This window comes from Herpailurus yagouaroundi, unplaced genomic scaffold, assembly GCF_014898765.1.
Source record: "Herpailurus yagouaroundi ecotype Mexico unplaced genomic scaffold, PumYag 355, whole genome shotgun sequence".
Lineage (NCBI taxonomy): Eukaryota > Metazoa > Chordata > Mammalia > Carnivora > Felidae > Herpailurus > Herpailurus yagouaroundi.
Window position 1 is genome coordinate 9,600,435 of NW_024412572.1, and position 24,505 is coordinate 9,624,939.

Sequence of the window (24,505 nt, forward strand, 5' to 3'; positions counted from 1 at the left end):
CGTCTGGGGCTCAACAACTCTCCCTCCCGTTGTCCTCCAGCCCTCCCGCTCTCCAAGCAGAGCTGTTAACTTATGACCTCTGAGATGCTAAGTTCCACTTGCTGTCGGAACACACTCCGTCTGCCCCCTCCACTTTTGCAAGCCAGACTCGGGGGCTCTGCTTGGTCGGCGGGCCGCCCCTCCACCCCAGCTCCCTCCCGCCAGTACGTGTAGTGCACACTGCCTCTCCGCCCTTCCTACCCTCTTCTGTGGGCCTCTCGTCTGTGCTTGGCTCCCGAGACTCCGTTCTGCTAGTTTTCTGGGTTATTTAGGCAGGTGTAGGTGGAATCTAAGTGATCAGCAGGACGCATGGTGAACCCAGCGTCCTCCTACGCCATCTTCCTTCTAATCTCTCACCCATTTTTAATCAGGTTGTGTGTGTGTGTGTGTGTGTGTGTGTATATGTCTTATTGTTGAGTTTTAAGAGTGTTTTTGTATATTTTGGATAACAGTCCTTTATCAGATATGCTTTTTGCAAATATTTTCTCTCGGTTTATGGCTTACCTTCTTATGCTCTTAACATATCTTTCACAGAGCAGAACTTTAAAAAATTTTTTAGATTAATTCTCCCTTTTTTATCATTACAGTTAGCTAAAAAATTGCCAGGCAGCCCACAAAACAGGATTTGCTTTAAGATCAACCTACAGAGTCAGTTGGAGACTGATGGCACTGGGACCTGCTGGGCTGGGCCATAGTAGTGTTTAGCTAAGTGTCAAGAGCATTAAGAAGAAAGTCTGGGTTTGAGGCACCAGGCCTGCAGCACAGCTGTGGAACCTCCATGATGTGACTGCACAGCTCTATCCTCAGACATTTGTTGGGTGATCACCACTGAGGGGGAACCTAGCTATAAGTGGGGCCCCTGGGGCCAGATACGTGGGCACAGTGCATGGGGACAACAGGAGTTGAGGTGTGGGAGGTCAGGAGGGTACCTGCTGACATGGCCACAGTGGTCCCAGCCACCATACCCATGGTGACACCATTGCCTCTAAGTAGAGGGATGGGATCGGGGTAAATCGCCACCAGCATGCAGTTGGGCTGCACAACTGTGGTGTGGTGGATGATGTGAGGGGGCACTGCCTACTGGGGCTGTGTGTGCATAGGGGCTCTCTTGGGGGTAGGCATTTTGGTAGGGGAAGAGGAATATGGTGGCACTGCCCCATTGGTGGGGGGACAGGATACTGTGTAAGGTGTGACAGGATTGTAACCTTTTTGGAAGGTAGGATTTGCTCCAGGGTACATGTTGGTGGAATAGGCAGGACCTATGGCTGCATAGCCCACAGGGAAACCAGCTGAATAACCAATTTCTTTGGCATTTGCAGAGGGGAACCCCAACAAAACCAGGGCTATAAACAGGATTCATGATTTCAAGAAGGCATTGTGGCAGTGGCAGCCTGGGCCAAAGTGCCCAGCTCATGCCAGCCAGGGGCGGTCTCCGCAGTTGGGTTCAGCAAGGATGCAGGGGCTGAGCCTTGAGGCTGGGTCTCTGATGCCACCACTGCCCTGGCTGGCACTTCCAATTGTTCTGCTTTACCCAGCCCACCTCTCCACAACATGTGCTACCCACAGACGTTCCAGAAAATTTTAATTTTAATGAAGTCCAGTATATCACTTCTTTTTTTATTGTTTGTACTTTGCAGTTGTATCTAAAAAGTAATCACCAAACACAAGGTCTAGGTTTTCTCCTATATTATATTTAGGAGGTCTGTTATATATTTTGAATTCGTTTTCTTAAGAGATGCAAAGTCTGTGTATGGTTTCATTTGTTTTCATATGGATATGCAGGTGTTAAGCAGCACCATTGAGTTAAAAGACTATCTTTGTTCCATCGTATTGCCTTTACTTCTTTGTCAAAGAGCAGTAATATTGTTTATGTTGGTGTATTCCTGGGATCTCTGTTTCATTCCATTGATCTATTTTCTGTTCTTATGCAATATTACATTGTTTTGATTATTGATATTTTATTAGTTTCAGAATTAGGTCTTTGACTTTATTTTTTCCCTCAATGTTGTGTTGGCTATTCTGGGTCTTTGCCTTTCCAAATAGACTTTGGAATCACTTTCTCAGTATCCATAAAATAACTTGCTGGGATCTTGACTGGAATTGCATTGAGTCTATAGATCAAGTTGGGAAGAACTGGCATCTTGACAATATTGAGTCCTCCTATCCGTGAACATGGTATATAATTCCATTATATTATATAATATAATTCTTCTGATTTCTGTCATCAAAATTTATAGTTTTTCTCATATAGATCTTGTATGTATTTGTTTAGATTTATACCTAAGTATTTCATTTTCATGGGTGCTAATGTAAACAATATTGTGCTTTTAACTTTAAATTTCCCCTTTTCATTGCTTTTTCAGTGAAGCTGCAAGCAGGTCAGATAATAAAAATGCTTTTGGTATGGAACTTTTTGAGGCGCTCCAGCCCCAGTCTGCCCCTTCTTCTCATTGCTAGGCTTATGGTTTCCACAGTTTCCATGTTTGCAAGTTTTGTTTCCAAGTCTACTACAGAGCTGAGAAGAAGGAAATGGGAATAGGCCAAGTTGAAAAGTCTCAAATCCTATTCTCCTTAGGTTCTGCAGTGTTTGTTGAATAAATATGCCTAAGATTTTTGTATACTTTTGGTTAATTTTCAGAGTTCTGAAAAAAACAATTTTCACTTTTTTTTGCCAGCATTTTAATTGCTTTTATGGAAGAGTAGATTTATAGAGACTCTCACTCCACCATTCCAATTGTATTCTCACCTTCATATAGCTTTTCATAATATTTTGTACACCTTAAGGAATTTTTCTTATTCTTCTTTGAATTATGATTTTATGGATACTTGTCTTCCACTAGAATTTAGGTTTATTGGGGATAGTAACTTTATCTAGCATGTACAATGCCTTGCACATAGAAGGTTTTCAGTAAATATGGATTGAGCAAATATCCCTGTATTTTTTAGATGTATCAGGACTCTTGGCTTTTTATGGTCAGATAAAGCAAAATGTCTCCAAATGGCAAGGTGATCTAACATCCTTTGTGTCCAGAGTTGCCTCCATAATTCCCTGGGGACAGCATAGGTTCAGCCCTAGTTCCACTCTGTCTTTAGGTTAGGGATTATTATCCAATGATTAAATTAATTCATTCAACTCATATATAGTGTTCACCTGTTATGTGCCAGGTATTGTGCTGGTGCTGTAGATAAGAGAATAAGACTGATAAGAGTCTTTGCCTCCATGGTGCTTATGGTTTAGAGAAGAGACAGACCAAAACAAAATGAAATCCAAAAACATTAAGTACAAATTGTAGTAAGTATTGGTGTTGAGATAGCTGACATGAATATTTACTACATTTACAATAACTTGCATGTTATGTTTTCTTGCAATGTCTTCTTTGCATCTTGGCAGACATCTATCCTTTTGTAAAATAATACTCAGTGTGTTTTTCATATTCGTTGTCTTCCTAGGTTTCTTTTGAACAACAGAAATTCATTTATATATGTACAGAATATTTTAGCCTTACATTTACTTATATAACATATGAAGAATTCAGTGCTTAATTCCCATCTCCTCTTAGCTAGCATCATCTAACACTGAGATGGTCCTTTCCTTTTTTGTTCTCCTAGATACCTTTGGGGAAGACCTGGGTCAGATATGAGCATTAGGAAACTGCTAAATTTCTGGGGAATGAGAAAAGAAATTAAATAAAGGTACAGAGAAATTAGTGGCCATTAGAGTCCAATTAAGGTATTGGCTTGGCTTAAAAATAGGAGAGGAGAGAATGCACTATTGCATATTGGTTTTATCTAGCTGGGTCCCACAGTAGAGGCCAGTAGTTATGAGTGGCCAGTCAGGGGAAGGGAAACTTCTGTGATGCAGTCAGACTGGATTTTAAGTTGTTTTTTTTTTTAATTTTTTTTTCAACGTTTATTTTTGGGACAGAGAGAGACAGAGCATGAACAGGGAAGGGGCAGAGAGAGAGGGAGACACAGAATCAGAAACAGGCTCCAGGCTCTGAGCCATCAGCCCAGAGCCCGATGCGGGGCTTGAACTCACGGACCGCGAGATCGTGACCTGGCTGAAGTCGGACGCCCAACCGACTGCGCCACCCAGGCGCCCCTGGATTTTAAGTTTTAAGAGGAGTTCTCAAAAATAAATAACAAGTTTATTTTTCATTTTTAATTAATGCCTACCATCGAGTGTAAATTTAGCCTGAAAAGCTGAGGTGGAGGGAGTGAAGGCTAGAAGAGGACAAAGTGATGAGTGTTCATGCGTATCTAGGTAGCTAGGGCACAAGGGCATGGGAAATGTCCTTGGTGACCTCACTGATCAAGCTGTTACTTTTCTCTTTGGCCAGTGTTTGTCCAGCATGATGCTGCTCAACTCTACCTCACAGTCTGGAACCTAATTAAGGACCAAATCATAGATGTGGACTTGGTAAGATGTTAGAACTAAAGAACTCAGAAGTTTAAGATGCTGCTCATTTAGCTCATTCAGCTATCACCAATATAATGTATAGAGAGGATTAAAAGAGAAAATCCACATAAATACTTATCACAATTCCGTAATATTATTACTGTTATTATTTTGTACCTTTTTGAAGAGCAAAGAGAATCAGTGGCTGCCATTTCTGGAGCTTCTGTCTGGTGGATATCATTTCTGGAAATTCACCTCACCTGTTTTGTTTATGGCTTTGTACCCTTCTTTCCTCTCACTTCCTCTCTCTTGCAGGTAGAGAGGCTGCAGGCCCTTTATACAATCCGGATGAAGGAGTCCTTGGTTTGCCTTGAATGTACAACGGAAAGGAGCAGAAATAGTAGCATGCTGACCCTCCCCCTTCCTCTTTTTGATATGGACTCAAAGCCCCTGAAAACCCTGGTGAGGAATTCCTCTTGGTGAATTTGCTGTTCCCATAAACCCAGTGCTGCCAGTGTGCTCTTGCTTCTTTAATCCACCTTTGGCTTTTAAAAAATAATTTCTGTTTCCTTTGCACAATTCTAAGTTCCCCTTTGATTTGGTGAAAACCTTTCTTTCCTTTTACTTCCTTTCCTCATGCTGCTACCTTAACAAATGCTCCCTCCTGTTTTTCCTTCACGTCAGTAGGTACTTTTGGAAATCCTGCCACATGCATCACACTGGGCCAGATGGTAAGGGGAACAAGGAGAGAATCAGAAGGAAAGCTTAAATCCTCATCTGTAGGGTGATGTGTTATACTGTATATGGTAAATACCAACTCTGCTTTTTCTTTGTTCCCCTGGGACAGGAGGATGCCCTTCGCTGTTTCTTCCAACCCAGGGAGTTATCAGGCAAAAGCGAATGCTTCTGTGAGAACTGTGGGAAGAAGACTTGTGGGAAGCAGGTACTTGCTCCCTAAAACCAGAAGCTTCCCTACTCTGGGGTTGTCCTTGGTAGATTTCCTAATGAAGGCCTTGAGGGTACCTTGTGATGGTTGAGGGAGGGAATCCATATCAGGCTAGCAGCCTGGGATCTGGGGCTTCTGATTATCAGAGGCCCATCACCGAGAGGAGCAGAGCCTTTTAAAAGATAAGAGGAGAATATCCAAGGGAAGCATGCAGAGTTCCCCCCATAGGGTTAGACTAGCTCTCTAGAGCAGCCTCTGTAGTTTCCCTGAGCTCTGGTACCTGTGGGAGAGCTCAACAGATTCAGCAAATGGGGGCCCTTAATTCTGTATTATATCATTCTTACCTCTCTTTTTGGGAAGAATATATGATCAACTCTGGTATTTCTCTGAATCTACCCATTTCAAGGGCCTTAGGATTTCATTTCCACAGTAATTTTGGTTTTTCAGGTCTTGAAGCTGACCCATTTGCCCCAGACCTTGACAATCCACCTCTTGCGGTTCTCCATCAGGAATTCGCAGACAGAAAAAATCTGCCACTCACTTTATTTCCCCCAGAGTTTGGATTTAAGTCAGGTCCTTCTGATTGAGGAAGATCTCTGCAGTGCTGAGGAACAGGTGAGAAGCTCCTCAGTTCCCTTCCATTCTCCTTCTCTTCAGACCCCTTGTCTGCTTGATTTTGCTTCTCCTCCCCTAAGGTGCTTGAAGTCACCCACTCAACAGAGATGGCACTTTTGGGCATCTCATCTGTGTCATTGTATCATCTCAGAAATCATGGCCTCTGCTGGCCGTGCTTGGGGTACACAAAGGGAGGGAAACTCATCAGCAGCTACTTGGTGTGATTCATAGAAACATATTCATACATTCAAGAAATATTCTTTTTAAAACAGTATTTTAATGATGTGTGTTCCTGAATAACAATGATAGGTTGTTACTACCATACCACTATCAATAACATTTGCTGTTTATGGTTGCTTTTCTTTTAAGAATCCAGAGACTTTATTTCTAAATATTGAGCTTTGGTTTATGTACTTCACAGCACTGAGAGAGGAAAAGAACCCATAACTCTCTTTCCACTTAAATATGGTATGTAATACATATACATAGGTAAACACAACATCTTGGGTTCTAAATATAATATCAACCTAACTTTCTTCCTGAAACAGTTTATGCCTACTTTGAGGATAGTAACAAGAGAGCCAGTTCATTTAGGTCAAATTTAATCAAAGTAAAGTTGAATTCAGTTGTCCTGAGCTGGTAACTTATTGGGAAATTCTGAGGAAAAGATATGACATAAATATCTTTTCTTAGTTTTGAAATGCTACATTTAGTAAATGGCATATATATATATATATATAATTATATATGTATATGTGTGTATATATACATATATACACACATATATATGTGTGTGTGTGTATATATATATATATATAGTCCATAAAGGATATATCCTTTATATATCCTTTTATGGACTGTTTTGTTCATTCTTTGTTTGCTATTCATGTTCTAGAACCCTGGTATTTTAAAAATTGAGGCCTGATAATATAGTAGCTCCTATATAACATGGTTTCTTTGCCTATTTAGTGTATATACATTTTGTAAGATTATTATTTTCTGTCCTTTGAATTTTCCTTATTTCTGTTTGTGTACTATGAAGTATATCTTAATGAAATAATATATTAAAATTTTATTCCATTTAAAAAAACATTGTTATAGAAAATCTTGAATATGTAGCAAAGTAATGGGGAATTATACAATGAATCCCCATGTCTTTCAAGCAGCTTAAAATTTATCAAGATTCATGCCCAATCTTGCTTTACCAACATCCTCATCCTCTTCTTTCTCCAACCCTCTACTGGATTATTTTGAAGCACGCCTCAGACACCATGCCATTTCATTTAAAGTATTTCATTATGTCATTCTAAAGAATAAAAGAAAAGTATTGGATCACAAATGTAGACTTAGGAAACTCAGTGACTCCATAAAATGTAATACCATAGGAATCCCAGAAGAAGAGAAGGAAAAAGGGCAGAAGGTGTAAGGAGCTAGCCAAGGAGCTAGAAAAGAATGCTGGGCTAGGTGTAAGCAGCTCCAGCTTCCACTGGGGGCACTGTGTTGCTCACTGAAGTCTGTCAGTGCTGATAGGCAGGGCGAAAATGGTGTCACCCTGCTCTCTCCTCCCTGGAGCGGGAAGTTCATGCTTGCCACTGTCCAGGAATCCCTCACAGAAGAGCGAACAGTCTCCCCTCTTGTGTCCCTGGTTTCTGTGAAATTCCTGCCTTCACCCTGTGTCTGAGCTGTCTACCTGCCAGGCAGCATAGTTCTGTTTTATTTCAGGCATGTGGCTGTGTTTCAAAACTCCAAATTTTAGGGACCCGGTGTGGTACAGACATGGCACTGATCCTATGGAGGAGGGGCTCACCACACTGCAGCTTGTGCTGGTTTGTCTCAGAAAAGCAGAATCATGCAAAGGCTTGGAATTTATGGTAAAGTGCAGCAAAAAGCCGGCACCAAGGTTTGCTGCCCTCAGCCAGGTGTCTCTGTCACTATGTTAATGAATGGAGCAGCACATTTGGGCCCACCAACTTTTTGTCCCCAGAGATTCCATGCCACCTCTCCCAAATGCACTCCAAGAAGGGGAACTGCTTCTCCCAGTGACCCAGGAGATTCTCAAACCATGCTTTCTGCTCCTGGGCCTCTGGCTTCTTCCCTATAGGAGCACTACTGTGCCCACCAGGTGGAGCCTAGCAGTGGTGCAGACTTCTAAAACTTCAGACTTTGAGCTCCACTCTTTGTAAAAACCTGCAATAATCAGCCACTCTAGTTTCCTAGTCAGTGGTTTTAGTGAAGATGTTTCCCTTGTGCAAACCCTTGTGCACTGCTTTCTCTCTGTTTCTCTCTCTGATCGCTATAAGATCAAGGCTCTCTCCCCTCCATACCACCCGCAGTTGTTTTATCCCTGGAATCACATCTCTGCAGCTCCTACCTTTCATGATGTGGCTTCTTTTTTCCCTCTGGTTCTGCAGGTCATTCTCTCAGCATTCAGATTGACTTATTGGGTGTGTTGGAATGATTTGGTATTTATCTAGCTGTTTTTGAGGGCTGAGGCAAGTATAGGGACCCCCTACTGCTCCGCCACCTTAACTCAAGTGTATCCATTCATCTATTGATGGACACTTGGGCTGCTTCCATATCTTGGCTATTGTAAATAATGCTACAATAAACATAGGGTTCATGTATTCCTTTTAATTAGTGTTTTTGAATTTTTTGGGTAAATACTGAGTAGTATGATTACTAGATCATAGGGTAGTTCCATTTTTTACTTTTTTGGGGGAAACTCCATACTGTTTTCCATAGTGGCTGCAGCAGTTTTCACTCCTGCCAATAGCATATCTCATAATTTCCTATTGTCACTAATGCCCAGTCAATATTTAGGTTTCTGTGACCTATACATTGGTTTGTTTGAACCTAGATCCCAACAAAGTCTACACTTGCATTTGCCTAAGTTTCCATCCTTCCTTCCTCTTCTCTTTCCCTCCTTCCCTCTACTTCTCCCTGCCTTTCTTTCTTTTAGGTTAAGTTTCTTTTTTTTTTTATAATTTTTTTTAATGTTTATTTTTGAGAAAGAGAGTGCTAACAGAGGAGGGGCAGAGAGAGGGAGACACAGAATCCAAAGAAGGCTCAGAGTTCCTAGCTGTCAGCACAGAGCCTGACATGGGGCTCGAACTCATTAACTGCAAGATCATGACCTGAGCCTAAGTCAGACACTTAACCAACTGAACCACCCAGGTGCCCCTAGGTTAAGTTTCTTTTAAATTTCTTCCCCTCTTTTTCTTGTCCTTGAGTTTCATTTTGTTGAAGGTTTTCAAAAAAAAAATATCCAGAATTTGCTGGTTGGTGTTATTTAACATGTTCCTTTATCCTTTGTATTTCTTATAAACAATTAGAGCTATGTATTGCTCTGCATTTTTTTTTTTTACAATTTTTTTTTCAACGTTTATTTATTTTTGGGACAGAGAGAGACAGAGCATGAACGGGGGAGGGGCAGAGAGAGAGGGAGACACAGAATCGGAAACAGGCTCCAGGCTCTGAGCCACCAGCCCAGAGCCCGACGCGGGGCTCGAACTCACGGACCGCGAGATCGTGACCTGGCTGAAGTCGGACGCTTAACAGGCTGCGCCACCCAGGCGCCTCGCGCTGCATTTTTAAAGTCTAGTGTAAATTCCCAAATGAAAATACATAATAATTTGAGTTCTCCCTTTTGGGTGACTTAGCTTCATTTGCACTACCCTCACCCCTGTCTCCCATATTGATAGTTTTTCAAAGTCTCAGATTAGGGATATTATTTGACTGTGTTAAGATAAAAGAATAAGGTATTTATGACTAATGTTGAGATCCTTCTCACAATCAATCCAAACTCCATCTCTCCCACCACTATTCCCATTTCTTTAAAAAAAATTTTTTTTTAATTTTTTTTGTTTTTTTGAGAAAGAGAGAGAGCGCACTTGAGTGGGGGAGGGGCAGAGAGAGAAGGAGACACAGAATCCAAAGCAGGCTCCAGGCTCTGAGCTTTCAGTGCAGAGTCCAACGTGGGGCCCAAACTCATGAGCCATGAGCTCATGACCTGATCTGAAGTCGGCTGCTTAACTGACTGAACTACCCAGGTACCCCTACCACTATTCTCTTTTCACAGAAAATTCTCTCTTATCTTCAGTTTCTAGGATTTGAGAGAGTAGAATGACTTACTGCCAAATCTAATGGATGATTTTTGGTCCTTCCCTTACTTGATCTTTTTGTAATATTCTGTTATTGATCCTACTCTCCTTCAGAATCTACCATAAGCTTTCCTCATATGGCTTCTTTCTCTATTGGTGGATCCTTTCCTGCCCATGATTTTATTAGCATATAGTTTTCCATTATTTGTCCTATCCATTTTTCAAATTTCATCTCATTCATTCTCATGATTTTGGTAATCATCTCAAACTTAAGACTTCCAAATTTGTATCTCCTGTCCAGGTCTTACACTTGAGCTCCAAACCAGTGTATTCACCTCTACTGAATGTTGTCACATAGTCCCCAAATTCATTATCTTTATTCCCAAACAGCTCTGTTCCATACTTAACTTCATAGTACCAATATTTTCTTAATTTCCAAGCCAGAGATGCCTCCTACTTGCCCCTTCCCCAATACCCCAATATCCAGTCCTTGGTTATTTATGCCTAATTTTGTGCAAATATCCCCCCTCAGTCTCACCTTTAGTCTCACTTTCTTAGTGTAGCATAGGGATTAAGAGCTTAGGCTTTGAGGCCAGACAGGTCTGGGTTGGAATTCTGCCTTTTCTAGTTATAAGCTCTGACCTTTGGGTAAATTACTTTACCTCCCTGAGCTTAGATTCCACCTTTGTGAAATAGGATTTATATCACCACCCAGCTTAACATGATTTTTATGAATATTAGATGAAATAACTCATGTAAAGACATAGGTAAATGCATAGCAAATGCCAAAGGTTAGCTAATAATTATGTTAAGAATGACTGGGGCGCCTGGGTGGCACAGTCGGTTAAGCGTCCGACTTCAGCCAGGTCACAATCTCGCGGTCCGTGGGTTCGAGCCCCGCATCGGGCTCTGGGCTGATGGCTCAGAGCCTGGAGCCTATTTCCAATTCTGTGTCTCCCTCTCTCTTTGCCCCTCCCCCATTCATGCTCTGTCTCTCTCTGTCCCAAAAATAAATAAACGTTGAAAATTAAAAAAAAAAAAAAAAGAATGATTATTATCATTTTGGTGACTACTACTGATAGTCACTGTCTAGACTATAGCCATTTTTCTTGCATTGTAGTGGTACCCAAACTGATCTCATTGGCCTCTACCTCACTTGAACTCTCATTCCATTTTTCAAACCACATTATTTCAGTATTTTTCTCAAACACAAATCTGATGACGCTTTTTCTCTGCTTAAACTTATGATGGGTCCCAATAATTCTAATTTTTATTATTAAAAAAATCACTAAATTTTACACCTGAAACTAATATTACCCTGTATGTTAACTAGCTGGAATTTAAATAAAAACTTGAAAAAAATTAGATAAAGTTCTAGTTCCTGACTTGATTTTTGTAGCCTCATCTCTTGTGACTTCCCAGAAACCTCTCTGACTTCCATTTCCTCAGCATGCTCTGTTCTGTTACACTGCAAAGCCTTTGCAATTTCTGGGTCCATTGAGTATACCTCCTTCCTATAACTTGTCTTCTAATCTTATTCATTGTTCAAGATCAATTCAAGAATGTCTTCTTTGGGGAGCTTTTCTTAGATGATTGTTCCTTTTTCTCTTTTGGGGCAAAAGTTGAGTCTTCCCAAATTTACCTGTAAATATACCTAGTATAAAATATGGCATTTTAATTCTGGCTTAATTAATCATGAGATTCTTGAGTTCAAAGACTATTTTCTAGTCCCCTTGAAGTACCAGTGCCTGGCACAGAGTAGGCAGTAAAATATGTTATGAAATAATGTTTCTTTATTCTATGGTTAGAAAAAAGGGATGATAGGTGAATAATTTTGTGCCTTATGTCCCTCCAGCTTGGAAGACAGTATGAGCTCTTTGCTGTGGTTGCCCATGTTGGGGCAGCTGACTTTGGTCATTACTGTGCCTATATCCAGAATTCTGTGGATGGAAAATGGTTCTGCTTCAACGACTCCAATGTTTGTTGGGTGAGGAACATTATCCAAAATGTTGTCCTGGATTAGCCACTTCTAATAAATTATGAACCCAGGACTAGATGGGTCCTTAAGGTCGGGACACATTGTGGGCCTGTTTTCTCTGTGTGTGCAGCCCTTAAACAAGTCCTTTTCTTAAAAAAAACATTTTTTAAATTCAGGTATAGTTAACACAATGTTAGTTTCAGGTGTATAGTATAGTGATTCAATGAGTTTATACATTATACTGTGCTAACCACAAGTATAGCTACCTACCATCTGTCACCATAAAACACTATCAGAGTATCACTGACTATAGTCCTTATGCTGTGCCTTTTATTCCTGTGACTTATTCATTACATAAGTGGAAGCTTGTATCTCCCATTCCTCTTCACCCGTTTTTCCCATCCCCCACCCACTCCCTCTACCAACCATAAGTTCGTCCTCTGTATTTATAGGTCTGATCCTGCTTAAAGTCCTTTCCTGCATCAAGTCCCCATCTGGTGTATAGCCCTATAAGAATCCACTTAGCTCATTGTCTGGTGTTCTAGGCTCAGTGCCCTGCAGCTTCATGCTTGTGGGAAACTTATAGAGAGCCAGAAGAGTTAGATATATGTAAGTTAGAACCAAGCATAGCCAAAAATAGAAGGACCAGTGTACTAAAAGAGGCTTCATATACATGGCATCCTATCACTGGATGATTCAGGTCTTGGGAGGTACCAGGGAGGGGTTTGTCTGGATACATGACAGAGGGTAAATTGTAGCACCCTATACTCTGGATGCTTAACATATGTGAGCTGGATACTTCACTTCATCTGTTTATGTACTTCCAGGTATCCTGGGAAGACATCCAGTGTACTTATGGAAATCATAACTACCGCTGGTAAGAGAAGTGTTTGAGTGATGGAAACCCAGTGAGTTTACACAGGTTTCTTAGTGCTGTATGAAACTCTCATGAATTCAGCTGCCACTTATATTTGGGTAACTCCCCAGTGACTGTTAAGCCTCATCTCTGAATACCCATATTACCATACCATGCTTTTTTCACAATTTAGATTCCAACAATACTAAACTATAAGTAGCTCCCCAAACATCATATCCTCCATGGTTTTACACATGCAGTTCCTGATCTGTCTTTCCCTCTCCTAATTTATTATTAAGGCAAACTCCCACCATGCTTTAATGTCTCTGCTCATGGCTTTTCCTACTCTATAAAGCCTTCACTGATTGACCCCAGCAGATTTGTAGGGACTTCTCATATGCTTGCTCTGCACTTTAAGCATACCTCATTTATAGAAAGGACCTCCCTGTTTTGTAATTGTTTGCATATATAACTTTTTTTTACATTAGACCATGAACTTTTTGCGAGCAAGGATCATTCTTTTTTCTTTGTCCAGTACAGTGGCTTGCATTTAGTAAATAGTGATAAATATATTTTTAAAAAAATCAACAACTACAGAGAGGAAGCTAGAGAGAAAAAAAAAGCTGGATGAAGTTAAAGCAGAGACTTTGTAAGTTTTTTCAGATGAGTTTCTGGGTTGCAGTGACATTGTACACCAAAGGTGATATTTGAAATTATTTCAGCTAAGTAGGACTGATCACTTGAAAAATAATGAATTAGGTGAAATTTGTGTTTTAAATTCTCTTACAATATTCTACTTTTTACCTTTTCTTCTGAACATCCCTCTTAGATACGCACTCTTTGTCACTTTCTGGTCGTCAGTGATTGTCCCATTATTTATATCAGGGTTTGACAAACTTTCTCTGTAAAGGGCCAAAGAGTAAATATTTTAGGCTTTGTGGGCCACACAGTCTCTGTTGCAACCACTCAACTCTGCCCTTGTAGCACAAAAGCAGCCACAGATGACACATGAATGAATGAGTGTGGCTGTGTTCCAATTAAATTTATTTTATTTTTTGTTTCAACGTTTATTTATTTATTTATTTTTTGGGGGACAGAGACAGAGCATGAACGGGGGAGGGGCACAGAGAGAGGGAGACACAAAATCGGAAACAGGCTCCAGGCTCCGAGCCATCAGCCCAGAGCCTGACGCGGGGCTCGAACTCACGGACCGCGAGATCGTGACCTGGCTGAAGTCGGACGCTTAACCAACTGCGCCACCCAGGCGCCCCAGTTAAATTTATTTTAAAAAACAGGGCTATATTTGGCTTGTGGACAGGTAGCTTGTCAACCCATGATACAGATGTTAACTAATAGAAGCTTAATGGCTATTTTCTCAGGTTACCCATTTTCTTCCCCTCTGAGATAATGGATAAATGAAGACTTGATCCAATAACCAGAAACTTTTCTGATGCTTGTCCTATCATGAGTTAAAAACATATCACTTAACTATGAATGTTCCATTTCTGTTATGTTGCATTTTTTTTTTTCTTTCTAGGCGGGAAACTGCATATCTTCTGGTTTACATGAAGATTGAATCCTAATGGATGTACCCTAAACTGTCAGAGACTGACAAAGTTTCATTTTCCTTTTCTATCCCTGGATCTGCTGACTCTCTCAAGAGATTTTGCAGTGAGAAGAAGGATCATTTTCAAATTGTATAGTTAAATTTTATTTATAATCGGGGTTGATTATCAAAATATTTACCAGTAACTCTGCATGGGTCTTGATCAGTCAGAATAGATACTTCCACTGGCTAGAGCCAGGACCTGAGTGCTTCCTGCTGTGGAAGGCATGAATCCCTTAGTTAGGAGAGTAGAGGGGTCGAAGTGTTCCCAGGGGAGGGGAAACCAGGCCAACAATTGTAATGGGAGGCATTCAGGTGGCAAGGGGCAGTGGCAGGGAAGTATTTAAGTATTTTACAGCTAGTTTGACTATACTGGTATGTACTGGCAGAATATTATTTTTGTTTATAATTTAAAACAATTTTAGAACCCATACTACTTTAATAAAAGTGAAGTGTTTTATAATTGTTATTCATTTATTTGACAAATATGTATTGATCACCTACTCTCCGAAAGGTAGTGTGCTAGGCACCATAATGAATAAAGTTCTTTTTCTCCAAAGGAGTTTTCAGTTTAATGGGGGGGGGGGGGGAAGGGGGTAATTAAAATGCATAAGATACTGAGGGTTTGTGCTACAGGAGTTCAAAGTAAAGTGCAGTATTTCTATTTTAGGACCATGTGATAAGCCACAAGGCTGGAAAGGAGGTTAGGATGGAGGACAGTCCATTTACAGGGATAAATATGCACAGTGGCATGGCTGAAAAAGGTGAGGCTCAAAGTTCAAAACCACAAACCTGGTTTTCCTCTACCAAGGAAGCAGTGATGATTGATAAGGATGGATGGTCAGTGGGGCTCAAACTGTAGAAGGTCTTGAACTACTAAGAACTACTGGATCTAATTTAACAGGTAATGAGGAATTGTTGAAGGGGTTCAGAAAGGAAAAGAACTTAGTGGCTTTTTGATACAATAAATCTCCTGGGGGCTGGCAGCATGAATTAGAGACAGAGATGGTAGTATGAAAGGAAAGGTATTCATAGTCACTAGAGCCACTTTGGAGGAAGAATGGATATGGACAGTGAAAGAAAGGGTCCAAGGAGACTTTAATACCAACCTGCAAGGTGAACAGGGTAGATGTTACTATCCCTATTTTTACAGATGAAGCAATTGAGACATTCATATGTTTAATGACTTGCTCAAGATTTTATACTTGATAAGTGGCAGAGCCAAAACTTACAGCATAAAATATGGATAATTTCTTTATTATTTTATTTTTTTGGTAAAAAATTAGCCATGCTAATTAGTGAGTAATTAGTGAGTAATAAATTAGTGAGTAATAAATTCTCACTGTAAATATTCCAACAATATAGAAATACATAGAGTCCCTTCCTTGTAGCTAGCCATTGTTACATAGGTGTATAGCTAGCTTCCTAGCACTGCCATAACAAACTATCACAAAATGGATGACTTAAAATAACAGAAAATTTTCTCTCTCACAGTTTAGGAGGCCAGAAGTTCAAAGTCAAGGTATTGACAAGGTTGGTTCCTTTTGGAGCCTCTGAAGGAGAATCTGTTCCGATGATTCTCTTCTAGTTTCTAGTGGTTACCAGCAGTCCTTGTTGTTCATTGACCTGTAGCTAATGTCACACAGTCTCGTCCTCCATCTTCACATGGCTTTCTTCCCTGTATGTCTTTACATGGCTTTTGTTTAGGTACACCAGTCATTGGATTTAGGGCCCACGCTAATGTACTGTGATCTCATTTTTACTTGGCTAATTATATCTGTGAAGACTCCATTTCTAAATAAGTTCACATTCTAGGGTTCCAGGAAAACATGAATTTTTGTGGGACACTAAATGCAGTAAAAGTGTGTATCTCACTAGGCCATTTTTATGCTTTTGCATTCATATACATCACGTAACTTTTACATAATATCACATATATAATTTTTACATAATAGCACAATAAGTTATTTACTTAACAATGTCTTAGAAAATCTCCTTGGAAAAGTTGTTGCATTTAATTCCATAGACAGATACACTATATTTTTTTGATCCCCATAATGGTGAATGTTTAGGGCATTTCCTTTTCTTCAATATTTAAAAAATGCAGTGAATGACTACCTTTACATGTATTTTTGTGCATGTATAAATATTTTTGTAGGTACTGAGAAGTGAAATTATTAAGCCAAGGGGATGGGTATCTAAAAATTGTCGTAGATACTGCTAAATTGACTCCAATTAACACCAATTACTTGTTTTTAGGCTTCTTTAGCTTCAAGTTTTAATTTACTTATTTAATTTTATTTTTTAATATGAAATTTATTGTCAAATTGTTTTCCATACAACACCCAGTTCTCATCCCAACAGGTGCCCTCCTCAATACCCTCCCTCCCACCCCCCTCAAGTTTAAATTTAAATTCCAGTTAGTTAACATACATTGTAATATTAGTTTCTAGTATAGAATTTAGTGATTCATCACTCATCTACAACTCCCAGTGCTCATCGCAAGTGCCCTCCTTAATACCCAGCACACATGTAACCCAATCCTCATGTCCCTTATCTCCCTTCCAATAACCCTGTTTGTTCTCTATCATTAAGAGTCTGTTTTCTGGTTTGCCACACTTTTTTCTTTTTTTCCTCTATGTTCATCTGTTTTTTTTTTAAAGATGTTTCTTTTTTTTAATGTTTCTTTTTTGTTTTTGAGAGAGAGCACAAGGGGGAGGAGGGGTATAGAGGATCCTAAGAAGGCTACGTGCTGATAGCAGTGAGCCTGTCTTGGGGTTCGAACTCATGAACCATGATGAGATTACCACAGTAGCCAAAGTTAGATGTTCAACTGACAGCCACCCAGGTGCCCCTGTTTTGTTTCTTAAATTCCACATATGAGTGAAATCATATGGTATTTTGTCTTTCTCTGACTTATTTTGCTTAGCATAAACTCTCTAGCTCCATCCACCTCATTGCAAATGGCTAGATTTCATTCTTTTTGATGGCTGAGTAATATTCTATTGCATATGTATACGTACATATATCTATATCCATAATCTATATCCCTATCTACCTATCTATATCTCTGTATACCACATCTTTTTTATTTTATTTTACTTTATTTTATTTTATTTTTATTATATTTTAAATTTATTTCCAAATTAGTTACCATATAGTGCAACAATGATTTCAGGAGTAGATTCCTTAATGCCCATTACCCATTTAGCTTAACCCCCCCCCCCCAACACCTCCAGTAGCCCTGTTTGTTCTCCATATTTAAAAGTCTCTTATGTTTTTTCCCCTCCTGTTTTTATATTATTTTTGCTTCCCTTCCCTTATGTTCATCTGTTCTGTGTCTTAAAGTCCTCAAATGAGTGAAGTCATATGATATTTGTCTTTCTCTGACTAATTTCACTTAGCATAATACCCTCTAGTTCCAAGCACATAGTTGCAAATGGCAAGATTTCATTCTTTTTGACTGCTGAGTAGTACTCCATTGTATGCATATGTGTGTGTGTATACACACACACCACATCTTTATCCATTCACCCATCAATGGACATTTGGGCTCTTCCCATACTTTGGCTATTGTTGGTAGTGCTGCTATAAACATGGGGGTGCATGTGCCCCTTCGAAACAGCATCCCTGTATCCCTTGGATAAATACCTAGTAGTGCAATTGCTGGGTCATAGGTTAGTTCTATTTTTAATTTTTTGAGTGACCTCCATACTGTTTTCCAGAGTGGCTATACCAGCTTGCATTCCCACCAGTAATGCAAAAGAAATCCTATCTCTGCATCCTCGCCAACATCTGTTGTTGCTTGAGTTGTTAATGTTAGCTGTTCTGACAGGTATGAGGTGGTATGTCATTGTGGTTTTGATTTTTATTTCCCTGATGATGAGTGATGTTGAGCATTTTTTCATGTGTCCGTGGGCCATCTGGATGTCTTCTTTGGAGAAGTATCTATTTATGTCTTTTGCCCATTTCTCCACTGGATTATTTGTTTTTTGGGTGTTGAGTTTGATAAGTTCTTTATAGATTTTGGATACTAACCCTTTATCTGATATGTCGTTTACAAATATCTTCTCCCATTCTGTCAACTGCCTTTTAGTGCTGCTGATTGTTTCCTTTGCTGTGCAGAAGCTTTTTATTTTGATGAGGTCCCAATAATTCATTTTTGCTTGGGTTTCTCTTGCCTCCGGAGACGTGTTGAGTAAGAAGTTGCTGCAGCCAAGGTCAAAGAGGTTTTTGCCTGCGTTCTCCTCAAGGATTTTGATGACTTCCTGTCTTACACTTAGGTCTTTCATCCATTTTGAGTTTATTTTTGTATAGGGTGTAAGAAAGTGGTCCAGGCTCATTCTTCTGCATGTTGCTGTTCAGTTTTCCCACACCACTTGCTGAAAAGACTGTCTTTATTCCATTGGATATTCTTTCCTGCTTTGTCAAAGATTAGTTGGCCATATGTTTGTGGGTCCATTTCTGGGTTCTCTATTCTGTTCCATTGATCTGAGTGTCCGTTTTGTGCGAGTACCACATACTGTCTTGATGATTACAGCTCAGTAGTATAGCTTGAAGTCCAGGATTGTGATGTCTCTTATTTTGGTTTTCTTTTAATTAATTTATTAACTTAATTTTATTTATTATTATTATTTTTTAAATATGAAATTTATTGTCAAATTGGTTTCCATACAACACCCAGGGCTCATGCCCTCCTCAGTACCCATCACCCACTCACTCCTCCATCCCACAACCCATCAACCCTCAGATGTTCTCAGTTTTTAAGAGTCTTTTATGGTTTGGCTCCCTCCCTCTCCTAATTTTTTTTTCCTTCCACTCCCCCATGGTCTTCTGTTAAGTTTCTCAGGATCCACATAAGAGTGAAACCATATGGTATCTGTCTTTCTCTGTATGACTTATTTCACTTAGCATCACACTCTCCAGTTCCATCCATATTGCTACAAAAGGTCATATTTCATTCTTTCTCATTGCCACGTAGTATTCAATTGTGTACATAAACCACAATTTCTTTATCCTTTCATCAGTTGATGGACATTTAGGCTCTTTCCACAATTTGGCTATTGTTGAAAGTGCTGCTATAGACATTGGGGTATAAGGGCCCTATGCATCAGCACTCCTGTATCCCTTGGGTAAATTCCTAACAGTGTTATTGCTGGGTTATAGGGTAGGTCTATTAATTTTTTTAGGAACCTCCACATTGTTTTCCAGAGTGGCTGCACCAGTTTGCATTCCCACCAACAGTGCAAGAGGGTTCCCATTTCTCCACATCCTCTCCAGCATGTATAGTCCCCTGATTTGTACATTTTAGCCACTCTGACTGGTGTGAGGTGGTATCTCAGTGTGGTTTTGATTGGTATTTCCCTGATGAGGAGCAACATTGAGGATCTTTTCATGTGCCTGTTGGCCATCCGGATGTCTTCTTTAGAGAAGTGTCTATTCATGTCTTCTGGCCATTTCTTCACTGGATTATTTTTTTGGGGTGTGGAGTTTGGTGAGTTCTTTATAGATTTTGGATACTAGCCCTTTGTCCCTTATGTCATTTGCAAATATCTTTTCCCATTCCGTTGGTTGCCTTTTAGTTTTGTTGATTGTTTCCTTTGCTGTGCAGAAGCTTTTATCTTCATGAGGTCTCAATAGTTCATTTTTGCTTTTAATTCCCTTGCCTTTGGGGATGTGTCAAGTAATAAATTGCTGTGGCTGAAGTCAGAGAGGTTTTTTTCCTGCTTTCTCGTCTAGGGTTTTGATGGTTTCCTGTCTCATATGGCCCTTTATCAATTTTCAGTTTATTTTTGTGAATGGTATAAGAAAGTGGTCTAGTTTCATTCTTTTGAATGTTGCTCTCCAGTTCTCCCAGCAGCATTTGTTAAAGAGACTTTTTTCCAATAGATATTCTTTCCTGCTTTGTCAAAGATTAGTTGGCCATACATTTTTGGGTCCAATTCTGGGTTCTCTATTCTATTCCATTGGTCTATGTGTCTGTTTTTGTGCCAATACCATGCTGTCTTGATGATTAGAGCTTTGTAGTAGAGGCTAAAGTCTGGGGTTGTGATGCCTCCTGCTTTGGTCTTCTTCAAAATTACTTTGGCTATTCGGGGTCTTTTGTGGTTCCATACAAAATTTAGGATTGCTTGTTCTAGCTTCGAGAAGAATGCTTGTGCAATTTTGATTGGGATTACATTGAATGTGTACATAGCTTTGGGTAGTATTGACATTTTAACACTATGTATTTTTCCAATCCATGAGCGCGGAATGCTTTTCCATTTCTTTGTACCTTCTTCAATTTCCTTCATTAGCTCTCTATAGTTTTCAGTATACAGATCTTTTACATTTTGGTTAGGTTGATTCCTAGGTATTTTATGATTCTTGGTGCAATTGTGAATGGGATCAGTTTCTTTATTTGTCTTTCTGTTGCTTAGTAGTGTATAGGAATGCAACTGATTTCTGTACATTGATTTTTGTATCATGCGACTTTGCTGAATTCATGTATCAGTACTAGCAGAATTTTGGTGGAGTCTATTGGGTTTTCCATGTATAATATCATGTCATCTGCAAAAAGTGAAAGCTTGACTTCACCTTTGCCAATTTGGATGCCTTTGATTTCCTTTTGTTGTCTGATTGCTGATGCTAGATCTTCCAACACTATATTAAACAACAGCAGTGAGAGTGGACATCCCCGTCGTGTTCCTGATCTCAGGGGTAAAGCTGTCAGTTTTTCCCCATTGAGGATGATGTTAGCTGTGGGCTTTTCATAAATGGCTTTTATGATGTTTAAGTATGTTCCTTCTATCCCGCCTTTCTCGAGGGTTTTTATTAAGAAAGGATGCTGAATTTTGTCAAATGCTCTTTCTGCATCAATTGACAGGATCATATGGGTCTTATCTTTTATTAATGTGATATATCACATTGACTGATTGCGAATATTGAACGAGCCCTGCAGCCCAGGAATGAATCCCACTTGATCATGGTGAATAATTCTTTTTATATGCTGTTGAATTCGATTTGCTAGTATTTTATTGAGAAATTTTGCATACATATTCATCAGGGATATTGGCCTGTAGCTTTCTTTTTTTTGCTGGATCTCTGGTTTAGGAATCAAAGTCATGCTGCCTTCATAGAATGAGTCTGGAAGTTTTCCTTCCCTTTCTATTTCTTGGAACAGCTTGAGAAGGATAGGTATTATCTCTGCTTTAAATGTCTGGTAGAATTCCCCAGGGAAGCCATCTGGTCCTGGACTCTTATTTGTTGGGAGATTTTTCATAACTGATTCAATTTCTTCGCTGGTTATGGGTGTGTTCAAGCTTTCTATTTCCTCCAGTTTGATTTTGGAAGTGTGTGGGTGCTTAGGAATTTGTCCACTTCTTCCAAGTTGTTCAGTTTGTTGGCATATAATTTTTCATAGTATTCCCTGATAATTGCTTGTATTTCTGAGGGATTGGTTGTAATAATTCTATTTTCATTCATGGTTTTATCTATTTGGGTCTTGTCCCTTTTTTTTTTTTTTTTTGAGAAGCCTGGCTAGAGGTTTATCAATTTTGTTTATTTTTTCAAAAACCCAACTCTTGGTTTCATTGATCTGCTCTACAGTTTTTTAGATTCTATCTTGTTTATTTCTGCTCTGATCTTTCTTATTTCTCTTCTTCTGCTGGGTCTGGGGTGTCTTTGCTGTTCTGCTTCTAGTTCCTTTAGGTGTGCTGTTATATTTGGGTATTTGGTATATTGGGTATTTGGGTATTTGGTATATTGGGTATTTGGTATTTGGGTATTTGGTATTTGGTATATTGGGTGTTTGGGTATTTGGGATATTTCTTGTTTCTTGAGATAGGCCTGGATTGCAATGTATTTTCCTCTCAGGACTGCCTTCGCTGCATCCCAAAGCGTTTGGATTGTTGTATTTTCATTTTCATTTGTTTCCATATATTTTTAAATTTCTTCTCTAGTTTCCTGGTTGACCCATTCATTGTTTAGTAGATGTTCTTTTTTTTTTTTCCCAAGGTTTTTTTTTTTATTTATATATGAAATTTATTGTCAAATTGGTTTCCATACAACACCCAGTGCTCATCCCAAAAGGTGCCCTCCTCAATACCCATCACCCACCCTCTCCTCCCTCCCACCCCCCATCAACCCTCAGTTTGCTCTCAGTTCTCAACAGTCTCTTATGCTTTGGCTCTCTCCCACTCTAACCTCTTTTTTTTTTTTCCTTCCCCTCCCCCATGGGTTCCTGTTAAGTTTCTCAGGATCCACATAAGAGTGAAACCATATGGTATCTGTCTTTCTCTGTATGGCTTATTTCACTTAGCATCACACTCTCCAGTTCCATCCACGTTGCTCAAAAGGCCATATTTCATTTTTTCTCATTGCCACGTAGTATTCCATAGTGTATATAAACCACAATTTCTTTATCCATTCATCAGTTGATGGACATTTAGGCTCTTTCCATAATTTGGCTATTGTTGAGAGTGCTGCTATGAACATTGGGGTACAAGTGCCCCTATGCATCAGTACTCCTGTGTCCCTTGGATAAATTCCTAGCAGTGCTATTGCTGGGTCATAGGGTAGGTCTATTTTTAATTTTCTGAGGAACCTCCACACTGCTTTCCAGAGCGGCTGCACCAATTTGCATTCCCACCAACAGTGCAAGAGGGTTCCCGTTTCTCCACATCCTCTCCAGCATCTATAGTCTCCTGATTTGTTCATTTTGGCCACTCTGACTGGCGTGAGGTGATATCTGAGTGTGGTTTTGATTTGTATTTCCCTGATAAGGAGCGACGCTGAACATCTTTTCATGTGCCTGTTGGCCATCCGGATGTCTTCTTTAGAGAAGTGTCTATTCATGTTTTCTGCCCATTTCTTCACTGGGTTATTTGCTTTTCGGGTGTGGAGTTTGGTGAGCTCTTTATAGATTTTGGAGACTAGCCCTTTGTCTGATATGTCATTTGCAAATATCTTTTCCCATTCCGTTGGTTGCCTTTTAGTTTTGTTGGTTGTTTCCTTTGCTGTGCAGAAGCTTTTTATCTTCATAAGGTCCCAGTAATTCACTTTTGCTTTTAATTCCCTTGCCTTTGGGGATGTGTCGAGTAAGAGATGGCTACGGCTGAGGTCAGAGAGGTCTTTTCCTGCTTTCTCCTCTAAGGTTTTGATGGTTTCCTGTCTCACATTCAGGTCCTTGATCCATTTTGAGTTTATTTTTGTGAATGGTGTGAGAAAGTGGTCTAGTTTCAACCTTCTGCATGTTGCTGTCCAGTTCTCCCAGCACCATTTGTTAAAGAGACTGTCTTTTTTCCATTGGATGTTCTTTCCTGCTTTGTCAAAGATGAGTTGGCCATAAGTTTGTGGGTCTAGTTCTGGGGTTTCTATTCTATTCCATTGGTCTATGTGTCTGTTTTTGTGCCAATACCATGCTGTCTTGATGATGACAGCTTTGTAGTAGAGGCTAAAGTCTGGGATTGTGATGCCTCCTGCTTTGGTCTTCTTCTTCAAAATTACTTTGGCTATTCGGGGCCTTTTGTGGTTCCATATGAATTTTAGGATTGCTTGTTCTAGTTTCGAGAAGAATGCTGGTGCAATTTTGATTGGGATTGCATTGAATGTGTAGATAGCTTTGGGTAGTATTGACATTTTGACAATATTTATTCTTCCAATCCATGAGCAGGGAATGTCTTTCCATTTCTTTAAATCTTCTTCAATTACCTTCATAAGCTTTCTATAGTTTTCAGCATACAGATCCTTTACATCTTTGGTTAGATTTATTCCTAGGTATTTTATGCTTCTTGGTGCAATTGTGAATGGGATCAGTTTCTTTATTTGTCTTTCTGTTGCTTCATTGTTAGTGTATAAGAATGCAACTGATTTCTGTACATTGATTTTGTATCCTGCAACTTTGCTGAATTCATGTATCAGTTCTAGCAGACTTTTGGTGGAGTCTATCGGATTTTCCATGTATAATATCATGTCATCTGCAAAAAG

General features: G+C 39.6%; 1 protein-coding gene and 1 pseudogene across 1 annotated transcript; one reads left to right on the top strand and one right to left on the bottom strand.

Moving 5' to 3' along the window:
- Positions 1-377: 377 nt before the first annotated feature.
- On the bottom strand, positions 378-1,681 carry LOC121022085 (myelin-associated neurite-outgrowth inhibitor-like; annotated as a pseudogene).
- A 1,234-nt stretch (positions 1,682-2,915) lies between these two features.
- On the top strand, positions 2,916-15,098 carry USP18 (ubiquitin specific peptidase 18). The gene is made up of 8 exons (XM_040462644.1): positions 2,916-2,940; positions 4,380-4,459; positions 4,754-4,900; positions 5,286-5,381; positions 5,832-5,999; positions 11,955-12,086; positions 12,905-12,954; positions 14,471-15,098. Exons 1-8 carry the CDS (start codon positions 2,916-2,918, stop codon positions 14,514-14,516), a joined length of 744 nt encoding a protein of 247 aa, XP_040318578.1. The 3' UTR covers positions 14,517-15,098.
- The last annotated feature ends 9,407 nt before the right edge of the window (positions 15,099-24,505 follow it).

Bases quoted from the DNA above. Each gene is read 5' to 3' on its own strand.
- USP18 (XM_040462644.1), top strand. From the start codon at position 2,916: ATGTACAATGCCTTGCACATAGAAG. The intron at 2,941-4,379 runs GTTTTCAGTAAA...CTCTTTGGCCAG, and splicing joins CAATGCCTTGCACATAGAAG to TGTTTGTCCAGCATGATGCT. The intron at 6,000-11,954 runs GTGAGAAGCTCC...ATGTCCCTCCAG, and splicing joins TCTGCAGTGCTGAGGAACAG to CTTGGAAGACAGTATGAGCT.